Source organism: Ahaetulla prasina, chromosome 15 (genome assembly GCF_028640845.1).
Source record: "Ahaetulla prasina isolate Xishuangbanna chromosome 15, ASM2864084v1, whole genome shotgun sequence".
In the NCBI taxonomy this organism is placed as follows: domain Eukaryota; kingdom Metazoa; phylum Chordata; class Lepidosauria; order Squamata; family Colubridae; genus Ahaetulla; species Ahaetulla prasina.
In genome coordinates, this window is record NC_080553.1 from 14,423,178 (window position 1) to 14,436,581 (window position 13,404).

The 13,404-nt window shown below is 49.2% G+C and overlaps 1 protein-coding gene across 2 annotated transcripts in view; it reads right to left on the reverse strand.

The window, feature by feature from the left end:
- The window catches only part of GCN1 (GCN1 activator of EIF2AK4), an 80,733-nt gene that overhangs the window by 33,573 nt on the left and 33,756 nt on the right, over positions 1-13,404 (reverse strand). Inside the window, exons 27-34 of one of the 2 annotated variants that reach the window (XM_058158466.1) lie at positions 12,101-12,181; positions 10,059-10,202; positions 8,845-8,972; positions 7,426-7,615; positions 6,011-6,081; positions 3,919-4,084; positions 3,029-3,223; positions 996-1,242 (exon numbers count right to left, since the gene is read on the reverse strand). In XM_058158466.1, the coding sequence (XP_058014449.1) occupies positions 996-1,242; positions 3,029-3,223; positions 3,919-4,084; positions 6,011-6,081; positions 7,426-7,615; positions 8,845-8,972; positions 10,059-10,202; positions 12,101-12,181 (1,222 nt within the window). Of the gene's footprint in view, positions 1-995; positions 1,243-3,028; positions 3,224-3,918; positions 4,085-6,010; positions 6,082-7,425; positions 7,616-8,844; positions 8,973-10,058; positions 10,203-12,100; positions 12,182-12,729; positions 12,874-13,275; positions 13,357-13,404 lie in introns of both variants that reach the window. The other variant, XM_058158468.1, reaches the window with a different exon arrangement.

Here is a 13,404-nt window from a genome sequence, read left to right on the forward strand (position 1 = left end):
AGTGAATAGTCTGACAGTGTTGAGGGAATTAGTTGTTTAGCAGAGTGATGGCGTTCAGGGAAAAAACTGTCCTTGTGTCTAGTTGTTCTGGTGTGCAGTGCTCTATAGCGTCATTTTGAGGGTGGGAGTTGAAACAGTTTATGTCCAGGATATGAGGGGTCTGTAGATATTTTCACAGCCCTCTTTTTGACTCGTGCAGTATACAGGTCCTCAATGGAAGGCAGGTTGGTAGCCATTGTTTTTCCTGCAGTTCTAATGATCCTCTGAAGTCAGTGTCTGTCTTGTTGGGTTGCAGAACCAAACCAGACAGTCATATTATTGTTATTGTAAAATTGTTTCCTGATTGCTTATTTTTACCCTATGACTATCATTAAGTGTTGTACCTTAGAATTGTTGATGAACGTATCTTTTCTTTTATGTACACTGAGAGCATATGCACCAAAGACAAATTCCTTGTGTGTCCAATCACACTTGGCCAATAAAAAAACTTCTATTCTATTCTATTCTATTCTATTCTATTCTATTCTATTCTATTCTATTCTATTCTATTCTATTCTATTCTATTCATATTCTGTATAAAGTAAATTGACCCAATGTACCGTTCACTAAGTACTCATATATGTTAAAGAAAAACCATAAATAAAATCATTTTTTAAAAAAAACAGTTTTAATCATCTAGGTGAGATGGACGGCATATGAATTTGAGGGGGGCGGTTAGCAGGGGATTAGACTCGAACAGGAGTCTCCAACCTTGGCAACTTTTACAACTTGTGGACTTCAACTCCCAGAGCTGACTGAGGAATTGTGGGAGTTGGAAGTCCACAAGTCTTAAAAGTTGCCAAGATTGGAGACCCCTGGACTAGAAGACCTCCGAGATCTCTTCCAGCCCTCGGATTCTAGGTCTTCCCAGAACGGAGCAATTTACGGCCTTAATCTGGAAGGTCGAAAAGTCCTCAAGAAGTTGAGAGAGGAAGGATGAGGTTGCTTCGACTCACCTTCCCGCCGCCGGAAATTCTTCTTGTCCTGGATGGCATCGGTCAGCTTGGCCATCATTTCCTGTTGCTTCAGGGAAAGGATGCCCAGCCCTTTCACTAAGCCGGCCAGCCCATAAGCGGCTCCTTTTCGCTCTGCGTATTTATCGGATTCCAGCAAAAGCTGCAGCAGCTTCTGGATCATGCTGCCGGCGTCTTCTTTGATGGCCGGCACGAGAGGCGGTAAGCAGCTGGCCACCGACTCCTGAACCTGCAAAAGCCCCCCAAAGCAGATCGTTCTAGGTGGGCGGCTAAATGGCTGCTAGTGTCCTGACCGAAGCGTTGACCCAAACCACGAAGCAGACTCCTTATCCTGACCAAAAAAAAAACCCACCCTTTTTTATTAAGTTACTGTGAATTTCTCTCATTCACACTTGGCAAAGTCTTTCAAGGGAGAATTTACAGTCACAGTGTTGTGTCCTCCCTTGCCTCTGTCCGAGTGATGGCTTAATTAGCCGGCACTATCAGCTCTGGCAGCAGAATAGCCAGCGTCAGCCAAGAGCCTGCGTTATCTTCCACGACGCTGGTTAGTCACCCAGGAACAAACTTCAGCTCTTAATCAGTGGATCTGCCTGTTACAAAGAGACACAGCAGCTCTCGCTGTCTTTTATATCCTGTGGGGTGTGAATCCATGACTCAGCACTTCCTGGGCCTGCCCCACCCTTGCTTCTGTTGTTCCCGCCTCTCCTGCCTACGAAACCTAGGGTCCAACCAAGGCTGATAGCAGTCAGCTGGGTCTGCAGGCGTGGCCTGGGGGGGGAAGAGTCAGGGGATGGAGGCCTCGTTATCTCTTCCACCTGGCCTGTTTCTGGCTCCTGGAGCTGAGCCAGGCAAGCCGGTGCTCCCGAGGTAAATCCTGACGGCCCTCCCTCCTCACTGTCCAAGTCACTTTCTGGCAGCAGGCCCGGCTTGGGGGACGCAGACACAACACACAGACCTTATCTGGCTTGGAGAGCTGCAAACTCCCCTCCCTTTTCGCTCCTCTTTAATTCCCTCTGGGAGGGGCCATTCACCGTCCACCTGTGGCCTTACTCCTGAGTCGACCCTTGTTCTTTAGCTGTTCCCTTCTCCTGGCAACTCTGCACATGCGCACACTGGGAACGGGCTCCAGCTGTTCTTCTGCCTCACTGATGTCTGACTCTGGAGGCAGCTGATAGCTGTCAAACGGCCCTGGTCCCCTTTCTGCCTCTGACGCAGAGCCCTCATCAGACCTTTTCCCAGACTCCAGGACTGGCCCATGTTCCTCCCCAACAGTTTGAGTCTGCTGCCACCTCCGCTGGCGGGCCACAACAACTAGTTCTGGAAAGGAAAGCCTTCTAGTCCAAAAGGGGAGGGGAGGGGAGGAGAGGAGGAGGAAGGAGAGGAGAGCTAGGGGAGGGGAGGGAGTAAGGGAAGGAAAAAGGAAAGTGAAGTGAAGGGAGAAGAAAATGAAAAAGGGGAGGAGAGGAGAGCTAGGGAAGGGGAAGGGAAGGGGTGAGAGAAAGAGAGCAGTTTCTCCTTTTGGGGTTGTTTTTCATGTGAAATTTATTTCTTTGTCTAACTCTTAATTCAGATGGTACCAAGTTTAGGTGAATGGTGCTTTTACAATGTAATATTTCTCCAAGAGAAAGAAAGAAGGAAGGAAGGAAGGAAGGAAGGAAGGAAGGAAGGAAGGAAGGAAGGAAGGAAGGAAGGAAGGAAGGAAGGAAGGAAGGACCTCAGCCATCCTTTATAAGGTAGGTAAAATGAGGAGCCAGATTGTTGGGGGCAATAAGTTGACTTTGTATATAAATATACAAATAAGATGAAGACTATTGCTAACATAGGGTAAGCCGCCCTGAGTCTTCGGAGAAGGGCGGGATATAAATGCGAATTTAAAAAAAAAAAGGAGATAGAAAGGGAGGAAACGCATGTGAGTTCCTAAGCCACGTAGCTCCCTTTCATTGCGTTAGTAGACGGTTCTAAAGTCAGGATGCTCGCATCTGTCAGGAAACACCTCCAAGGCAAGGACGGCTCACCTGTTGGGATGGCGTAGAGAGCGCGGCGATCAGTTTGGCCACGATGGGTTTTACTTTCGGGTCGCTTTTGTCCAAATGCTTGGCCAGCGACCCCATGAGAATGACCACGCTCTGCCGGACGGCGTCGTAGCTGGCATCGTTGGGGGCGTTCTTCAGGAACTCCTCGAAGACTGGCAGCAAGGAGTTGACGCTCTCCTGGAAAAAAAAAAAACAGGAGCGAGGTGAAGTGGGTGACTACGGAAAACAGGGGATAGCTGAAAAACGTAACTTTGGACACCCAAGTCATTCATTACCAAACTAGGTAACATCATTGTTGTGACCGAGGCCCAAGTAGCGATTACTAATCACAATTCAGTCCTCAACAAACTTATTTTATCAAAACAGCTGAGAATTCATTCATTCTCAGCTTCGTCCAAAACAAAATTATTAATAAGGTGGGAATGGGGATTTTGCAAAATCCTTCCCCCAGGAGTGGGGAGGGAATGGGAATTTTGCAATATCCTTCCCGCAGGAGTGGAGAGGGAATGGGAATTTTGCAATATCTTCCCCCAGGAAAGGAATGGGGATTTTGCAGTATCCTTCCCCTGGAGTGGGGTGGGAATGGGGATTTTGCAGTATCCTTCCCCTGGAGTGGGGTGGGAATGGGGATTTTGCAGTATCCTTCCCCTGGAGTGGGGTGGGAATGGGGATTTTGCAGTATCCTTCCCCTGGAGTGGGGTGGGAATGGGAATTTTGCAATATCCTTCCCGCAGGAGTGGAGAGGGAATGGGAATTTTGCAATATCTTCCCCCAGGAAAGGAATGGGGATTTTGCAGTATCCTTCCCCTGGAGTGGGGTGGGAATGGGGATTTTGCAACATCTATCTTAATTTTGGATGAATGTCGACCTACCTTGCCGTGAGTATTAAGGGCTGAGAGGGCAGCGTCCAGCATGCACTTCCGAACTTCGGGGTGACGGTCGTTGAGGGCATCGGGGACAAAGAACTCGAAAAGAGGCTTCACCTGGGAGCTTTCCAGGTGCTGAGAAAGCTTATTCAAGGCCAAAGCGATGCCGCACCTGAAGAGAGAATTTCATCTTTAGCGATCGTCATGAACGGTTATGGACAAGAGATGCGGTGACACATTGGTTAGAAGGCGGGATTATTATTTTATTTTTATTATTATTTATTCGATTTTTATACCGCCCTTCTCCCGAAGGACTCAGGGCGGTGTACAGCCAAAAGTAAAAACAGACAATACAATATACAATTTAAAATACAAATTAAAAAACTTATTTTATAATTGGCCTAAAAAACTTTAAAATATATAAAACTAAAACCCCATTAAAATTAATATTAAGAAATGTAACATCGATAAAATTTAAAATCGATAAAATTTAAGCCAGCCCCGCGCGAATGAAAAGATGTGTCTTCAGTTCACGGCGGAATGTCCGAAGGTCAGGTATTTGGCGTAAACCCGGGGGAAGCTCGTTCCAGAGTGTGGGAGCCCCCACAGAGAAGGACCTTCCCCTGGGGGCTGCCAGCCGACATTGCTTGGAGGACGGCACCCTGAGAAGTCCCTCTCTGTGAGAGCGTACGGGTCGGTGGGAGGCATGGCTCCCACCGACCCCCGTACAGGGTCGCTGACTCTGCCCACTGACAGCAGTTCGACCCTGATCTGGCTCAAGATTGACTCAAACTTTCCATCCTTCCATGTTGGTAAAATGAGGACCCCGGTGGGTGGGGGTGATATGCTGACTCTGTAAATCCCTTAGAGACGACTGTAAAGTATTGTGAAGAAGTCTGAGTCTAAGTCTATTGCTATTGCTTTGCCCTTCCTTCCTTTCTGCCTGTCTTCCTTCCTTCCTTCCCTCCCTCCCTCCCAGTGGTCAGAATGCAGCATTGCAGGGTAACTCTGCCCACAGCTAGGAATTCGATCCTGACCTGGGTCAAGGTTGACTCAGCCTTCCAGGTTGGTAAAATGAGGATCCAGATGGTTGGGGGCAAGAGGCTGACTCTGTAAATCGCTTAGAGAAGGCTGTATGAAGCGGTATATAAGTCTAAGTGTTGGTGCTGTGGTTAGAATGCAGTCCTGCAAGCTACTTCTCCTGACTGCTGTCTGCAGTTCGAAACCCACCAGGGTCAAGGTTGACTCAGCCTTCCATCCTTCCGAGGTGGGTAAAACGAGGACCCAGATTGTTGGGGGGGCAAGAGGCTGACTCTGTAAACCGCTTAGAGAGGGCTGTAAAAGCACTATGAAGCGGTCTATAAGTGCTATTGCTATCTATCTACAAAGCGGTCTATAAGTACTATTGCTCTCTGTCTCTCTGTCTTTTGATCTATCTGAATGTAATATTGCAGACTAACTCTGCCCGCTGCCAGGAGTTCGATCCTGACCGGCTCAAAGTTGACTCAGCCTTCCCATCCGTCTGTAAAATGAGGACCCAGATTGTTGGGGGGGCAAGAGGCTGACTCTGTAAACCGCTTAGAGAGGGGCTGCCAAGCACTGCGAAGCGGTACGTAAATCTAAGTGCTAGTGCTATTTTTGCCAAGGTAGTGACCTTCAATCATAGAACTTTTATTCTCCCTCAAAGCCCAACTAGCAGGGCCCTTGGTAAAGAATTGCAAGAGTTGAATTAAAACATTTTTTTAAAATTTGAATTTATATCCCGCCCTTCTCCGAAGACTCAGGGCGGCTTATACTGTGTTAAGCAATAGTCTTCATCCATTTGTATATTATATACAAAGTCAACTTTTTATTGCACCCAACAATCTGGGTCCTCATTTTACCTACCTTATAAAGGATGGAAGGCTGAGTCAACCTTGGGCCTGGTGGGGCTTGAACCTGCAGTAATTGCAAGCAGCTGTGTTAATAACAGACAGATATAGTCTGCTGAGCCACCAGAGGCCCTATCCTTATCCTTAGTTTCTACTATCTCGCCTTGAAAAAACCTCCAAAGTTCACCATTTGGTGTGGAAAGGATGAGAAGGATAAGTAGACCTACCTGGCTTCCCACTGGTCAGGGGGAGACTCCAAAATCACCCGTCCCAAGGCATCCAAAACGGGTGGGGGCCTCTGGGGAGAAAGATTAAAAAGCCCTGGATGACAATCCTTGTCCCAGCACCGTGAGGTCAGGAAATGTTTCAGGGGCTGTATTTCTTCAGTGGGAGTGAGTTCTTAAGGGATTCCTTGATTAGGCTGTTCTTTACTGTTAGGAACGATCAAGAACACTCCCACCAACACTGACAGGGTAATCCTTGTATATAAACAGAGAATGTACCCCCCACCATCCAGCACTGATGACGTTATCTAGTTGGATGATGAAATGTCCAAAAGAAAACCACCAAGCTCATAGAGCATCAAGGACCCCACAGTCATTGCCCTCCTCCTCTTCCTCCCCTCCTTCCTTCCTCCCCTTCCTCCTGTCTGCAAACCCCTCTTCCTCCTAGCATTGATGACGTTACATAGTTGGATGATGAAATGTCCAAAAGAAAACCACCAAGCTCACACAGCATCAAGGACCCCACAGTCATTGTCCTCCTCCTCTTCCTCCCCTTCCTCCCTTCCTTCCTTCCTTCCATCCATCCATCCATCCATCCCTCCCGTCTGCAAACCCCATTCCCTTCTAGCACTGATAATGTTAGCTAGTTGGGTAATGAAACATCTGCAAGAAATCCACCAAGTTCAGAAAGCACCATGGACCCCACAGTCGTCGTCCTCCTCCTCCTCCTCTCTGCAAACCCCTCTCTCCCTCCCAGCATTGATGACGTTACATAGTTGGGTAATGAAACGTCTGCAAGGAAACCACCAAGCTCAGAGAGCATCAAGGATCAATTCAGAGAACTACAAATCTTCTATCGGTAACATATGGACCTAGGACCAACTAGGCTCACTGTTGTGTCTGCCCCCCTCCCCGAGCCAAGCCTCCTGCCAGAAAGTGACTTGGATAGTGAGGGGGAAGCACTTACCTCGGGAGCACCTGCTTCCCTGGCTCAGCTCCAGGAACCAGAAGCAGGCCAGGTGGAAGAGATAACGAGGCCTCTGTCCCCTGACTCTTTCCCCCCACCAGGCCACGCCTTCAGACCCAGCTGATGGCAATCAGGCCTGGCTGGACCCTAGGTTTCGTAGGCAGGAGAGGATGGAACAACAGAAGCAGGGGTGGGGCAAGCCTAGGAAGTGCTGAGTCATGGAGCCACACTCCACAGGATATAAAGGCAGCCAGAGCTGCTGTGCCTCTTCATAGCAGGCAAATCAACTGATTAACTAATTAATTAAGAGCTAAAGTTTGTTCCTGGGTGACTCATCTGGCAGACGCTCACTATTCTGCTGCCAGAGCTGATAGTGCCAGCTAATTAAGCCATCGCTCGGACGGAGGCGAGGGGGGACAGAACACTCATGCTTCCTACTACCAGGGCTTACATAGAGCTTCTCTTGATAAATCTCCATCAGTTTGGTCATGACATCCTTCGTCTGGCTTCGATACTGTTCAACCCCCTTGGAAAGGGCTTCGGCTCCAGCCTGGCGCACTGCCTGCTCGTGGTGGATGACATCTTTGATGAGGATGGAGCAGATGTCCGGTTGCAACTCTAAACCCATCGATACCCACAGCCTAGGAGATGGGGAGATTGGAGCATCGTCATCTTCCAGAAAGACCTCTCGAGTGAAAAGACCGGAGTGCTTGCTCGGTCTCTGCCCTTCCTCCCACCCACCCACCGCAGATCAGAGATGCCAAATCAGAAAAATAAGACACGCATTTATAAAGTACCGTATTTTTTGGGGAGTATAAGACACATCTTAGGTTTTTTGGGGGGGGGACGCGGCAGCTCAGGGGACTAGGACGTTGAGCTTGTCGATCGAAAGGTCGGCAGCTCAGTGGTTCGAATCCCTAGTGCTGCCGTGTAACGGGGTGAGCTCCCGTGACTTGTCCCAGCTTCTGCCAACCTAGCAGTTTCGAAAGCACGTAAAAATGCAAGTAGAAAAAATAGGGACCGCCTTTGGTGGAGAGGGAACAGCGTTCCATGAGCCTTTGGCGTTGAGTCATGCCGGCCACATGACCACGGAGACGTCTTCGGACAGCGCTGGGCTCTTCGGCTTTGAAACGGAGATGAGCACCGCCCCCTAGAGTCGGCAACGACTAGCATGTATGTGCGAGGGGAACCTTTACCTTTACTTAGTTTCGGGGGAGGAATTTCTGCCTAACAGAAATTAGCGTCCTTAGCCTGGTCAGCTTCAGCACATTAGTTCACTTGCTGATTTTGAGGTTGGGGCTGGTTGGGGCTAAAAAACAGCTTCTAAAACACAGCTGATCTTTGGAGGTCCAGTTACCAGAAAGTCCAGTTGCCTCTTGAAAAAGCACCTTTGGGACAGCGGGTCAACTTATTTTCCATTTTTAGCCCACGAGGTCTTATTTTTTGGTCTGGAAGACGGGGAATGTCTAGGACAGGGGTCTGCAACCTTAAACACTCAAAGAGCCATTTGGACCCGTTTCCCACAGAAAAGAAAACACCGGGAGCCACAAAACCCTTCCCGTAGCCTGATTATTTCTTGAGCAGCCACAAAACTAGCATATGTAGTTGAATTAAACATTCTGATTTCTTTTGAATCTTTTTTCTTTTCTTGGATCTATCCACGGTTGGCCTACCGGGGGGTCGAAAAGCTCAATCAATCGCGTGCCGATGGGTGTCGTACACTGGCGGTTGCGACGCATATTTTGAGTGACAGGGAGCCGCAGCAGAAGGGTGAAAGAGCCACATGCGGCTCCAGAGCCGCAGGTTTCTGATCACTGGTCTAGGATTATGAGGTTATGGTTTCCTCTTTTCAAAGGACAGGCATGCCTACCTCTCTGCCAACGTGCGGATTTCTTCTTCCCTGTCAAACTTCACCACCCAGAGCCGGCGCAAAAGGTTCATTCCATTCTTCTCATCGCTGTCCGGAGTGGGCAAAACCATCTGGAGTTCCATCAAACCCTGAAGGCAGAGAATAAGACTGTTAGCAGCAGAATTCTTTTGAATTGAAGCTGTATTCCCCACCCACACACATATACACACAGTTAGTCCTCGACCTACAACTTTAGGCCAATCACTAGGAGATGGAGAGTTCTAGCCCCGCCTTTGGCAAGAAAGCCAGACCGGGTGACTTTGGGCCAGTCCCTCTCCTCTCCATCTCACAGGATTGTTGTTAGGGGGGCAAATAAGAGGAGGGAGGTGTGTTGGATATGTTTGCAGCTATGAGTTACCAAGACGTACCGGAGTGTAAGACACACCTTCGTTTTTGGGGAGGAAAATAAGAAAGAAGATGATTGGTAGGTGGATCGGCCTCCCAGAACACCCCCAATCAGCTGTTCCCAGAGGCGAATTTTAGCTGCAGGGTTCCTTGGTTGTGAGCTCTGTGCCTTGTTTGTTTGGTATTTTTGCTTTTTTTTTCTGCCTTTGAAACTTCTGAAACTCTGTTTCAGGAAAAAACTTTTTTTTCTGCCTCCGAAATCTTCTGAAACAGCTGCAGAAAAAAAGCCTCTGAAGCTCTGTTTGGAGGCTTTTTTTCTGAAGCTCTGTTTGGAGGCTTTTTTTCTGAAGCTCTGTTTGGAGGCTTTTTTTCTGAAGCTCTGTTTGGAGGCTTTTTTTCTGAAGCTCTGTTTGGGGGCTTCTTTTCTGAAGCTTCCTTTCGGAGGCTTTTTTCAGCCTTTGAAACCTCCGCACCCAGATTTTCACCCTCTTTTTTTGGGGGAAAAGGTGCCAGCAAAGCTTTACTGGTTGGGGAATTCTGGGAATTGAAGTCTGCCAGGCTTAAAGTTGCTAAGGTTGAGCTCCGGAGCTAGAAAGTTCCTCCCCCCTAGGATGTACTTTAGCACGAAGTCAAACTGGTATTGAGCCCAGCAGATTTGTTTGGGCGATAGTTTTTGCTGGGTCCTAAGGGCCTCCAGATTTTTGTGGTTAGTCCAGGCTTCGAAGGGTCCCTGTCCCCCCCTTCCAGCAGGTGGCGCCAGGTGAGTGGCAGACACAACATTCACATCCTGTCCCCGAATGTCCCCTCAACTCCAAGGGATTCCCACTAACCCGGAGGGCTGCATCTCGAACATTCATGCAGGGTGACTGCAGAGCCTGAAGTAGGACGTTTATCTCCTCTTGTTCCGCATAGGCACAGCCGTCTTCTCCACTGCTACTGGCGCAAAGAGCTGTCAGCGCCACCGAACCCAAAACCTGGCCAAGAATAACAGCTTTAATCAGGCGAGGACAATCAAGGGCATGGATGGATTAAGCAGGACTCTTGTTGTGACTCGTCCTCCCTCCTCTCCTCAGCCGGGCCCCTCCCGTCTCCAACCGGGCCTTTTATCAGACTCTGAGTCTGATAATGAAGATAAACGGCCTGTCATGACTCCAGCTCCCAGCCCTGGCCCCATGCCCGGAGAGGATTCCAGGAGTGGGAGGACAAGCCTGATAAACCTCACTCATACAGCGTGTGTTCCTTTGGCTCAGCCTTCAGAGCAGGAAGCCAGCCAGGTGCTGGAATTACTCGGCCTTACTCCCTCTAACCCCTCCCTTTCCCAGAAGCTGCCAGCAGATCCAGCTGAAGACAATTCAGCGTGGAGATCTGAGAGGCGACGCCAGCAGAAGGAGGGGTGGGGCAGGCCTGGATAAATGCTGAGTCATGGAGCCACACCCCACAGCCTATATAAAGGACCTGCTTTTGGTATTCCAACCTTGAGTCAGCAAAGTCTTATCTAGTTTGCTGATACCAGACCCTATCGCTGAAGTCACAACTTGGACTCCTGCCTGCCCTGAGAAACCTCGAAGGAACTTGGCAAGCTACAGAGGCTTCGCTGCCAAGTTTATTACGGACTTCCTTGACTTGTTTGTCGGAGTGGGGGTGGGACACGACATCTGTCTTTGTTTAAAAAAAAAAAATTGATACATTTTTTTCTGCCTTTGAAACTTCTGAAACTCTGTTTCAGGAAAAAACTTTTTTTTCTGCCTCCGAAATCTTCTGAAACAGCTGCAGAAAAAAAGCCTCTGAAGCTCTGTTTGGAGGCTTTTTTTCTGAAGCTCTGTTTGGAGGCTTTTTTTCTGAAGCTCTGTTTGGAGGCTTTTTTTCTGAAGCTCTGTTTGGAGGCTTTTTTTCTGAAGCTCTGTTTGGGGGCTTCTTTTCCGAAGCTTCCTTTCGGAGGCTTTTTTCAGCCTCTGAAACCTCCGCACCCAGATTTTCACCCTCTTTTTTGGGGGGAAAAGGTGCCAGCAAAGCTTTACTGGTTGGGGAATTCTGGGAATTGAAGTCTGCCAGGCTTAAAGTTGCCAAGGTTGGAGCTCCCGGAGCTAGAAAGTTCCTCCCCCCTAGGATGTACTTTAGCACGAAGTCAAACTGGTATTGAGCCCAGCAGATTTGTTTGGGCGATAGTTTTTGCTGGGTCCTAAGGGCCTCCAGATTTTTGTGGTCAGTCCAGGCTTCGAAGGGTCCCTGTCCCCCCCTTCCAGCAGGTGGCGCCAGGTGAGTGGCAGACACAACATTCACATCCTGTCCCCGAATGTCCCCTCAACTCCAAGGGATTCCCACTAACCCGGAGGGCTGCATCTCGAACATTCATGCAGGGTGACTGCAGAGCCTGAAGTAGGACGTTTATCTCCTCTTGTTCCGCATAGGCACAGCCGTCTTCTCCACTGCTACTGGCGCAAAGAGCTGTCAGCGCCACAGAACCCAAAACCTGGCCAAGAATAACAGCTTTAATCAGGCGAGGACAATCCAAGGGCATGGATGGATTAAGCAGGACTCTTGTTGTGACTCGTCCTCCCTCCTCTCCTCAGCCGGGCCCCTCCCGTCTCCAACCGCGCCTTTTATCAGACTCCGAGTCTGATAATGAAGATAAACGGCCTGTCATGACTCCAGCCCCCAGCCCTGGCCCCATGCCCGGACAGGATTCAAAGAGTGAAAGGAGAAGGCCGATAAGGTCTTTTATTTTTCATGTCAATTGATCCGTCTGCGCACATTCTAGTATTTTTCTAATTATATTTTCATCCGTGGGTAGGACTCTCTTTGAGGATTTGCATTTCCATCACCACCACCCCCGCTCAGTTCGCTGATCAAAGGGGGGGGGGGACCCACTGACCTGTACACGGGGTGTTCCTGTCCCGATAACTTTAGTCAAGAGCAGCAGCATGTCTGTGCGAGGAAGTAACTCGGGACCGTTCTGGATGTCGGCCGCAAAAAAACACAGAGAGAAGAATTTGGTTGCTATTGAACTGCAAAGGTAACTACCGTATTTTTCGGAGTATATGTACCTTAGTTTTTGGGGAGGGAAATAAGAAAAAAGCTGATTGGCAGGTGGATCGGCCTCCCGGAATACCCCCAATCAGCTCAGCCTTTGAAACCTCCGCACCCAGATTTTCACCCTCTTTTTTTGGGGGAAAAGGTGCCAGCAAAGCTTTACTGGTTGGGGAATTCTGGGAATTGAAGTCTGCCAGGCTTAAAGTTGCCAAGGTTGGAGCTCCCGGAGCTAGAAAGTTCCTCCCCCCTAGGATGTACTTTAGCACGAAGTCAAACTGGTATTGAGCCCAGCAGATTTGTTTGGGCGATAGTTTTTGCTGGGTCCTAAGGGCCTCCAGATTTTTGTGGTCAGTCCAGGCTTCGAAGGGTCCCTGTCCCCCCCTTCCAGCAGGTGGCGCCAGGTGAGTGGCAGACACAACATTCACATCCTGTCCCCGAATGTCCCCTCAACTCCAAGGGATTCCCACTAACCCGGAGGGCTGCATCTCGAACATTCATGCAGGGTGACTGCAGAGCCTGAAGTAGGACGTTTATCTCCTCTTGTTCCGCATAGGCACAGCCGTCTTCTCCACTGCTACTGGCGCAAAGAGCTGTCAGCGCCACAGAACCCAAAACCTGGCCAAGAATAACAGCTTTAATCAGGCGAGGACAATCCAAGGGCATGGATGGATTAAGCAGGACTCTTGTTGTGACTCGTCCTCCCTCCTCTCCTCAGCCGGGCCCCTCCCGTCTCCAACCGCGCCTTTTATCAGACTCCGAGTCTGATAATGAAGATAAACGGCCTGTCATGACTCCAGCCCCCAGCCCTGGCCCCATGCCCGGACAGGATTCAAAGAGTGAAAGGAGAAGGCCGATAAGGTCTTTTATTTTTCATGTCAATCGATCCGTCTGCGCACATTCTAGTATTTTTCTAATTATATTTTCATCCGTGGGAAGGACTCTCTTTGAGAATTTGCATTTCCATCACTACCACCCCTGCTCAGTTCGCTGATCAAAGGGGGGGGGGGACCCACTGACCTGTACACGGGGTGTTCCTGTCCCGATAACTTTAGTCAAGAGCAGCAGCATGTCTGTGCGAGGAAGTAACTCGGGACCATTCTGGATGTCGGCCGCAAAAAAACACAGAGAGAAGAATTTGGTTGCTAC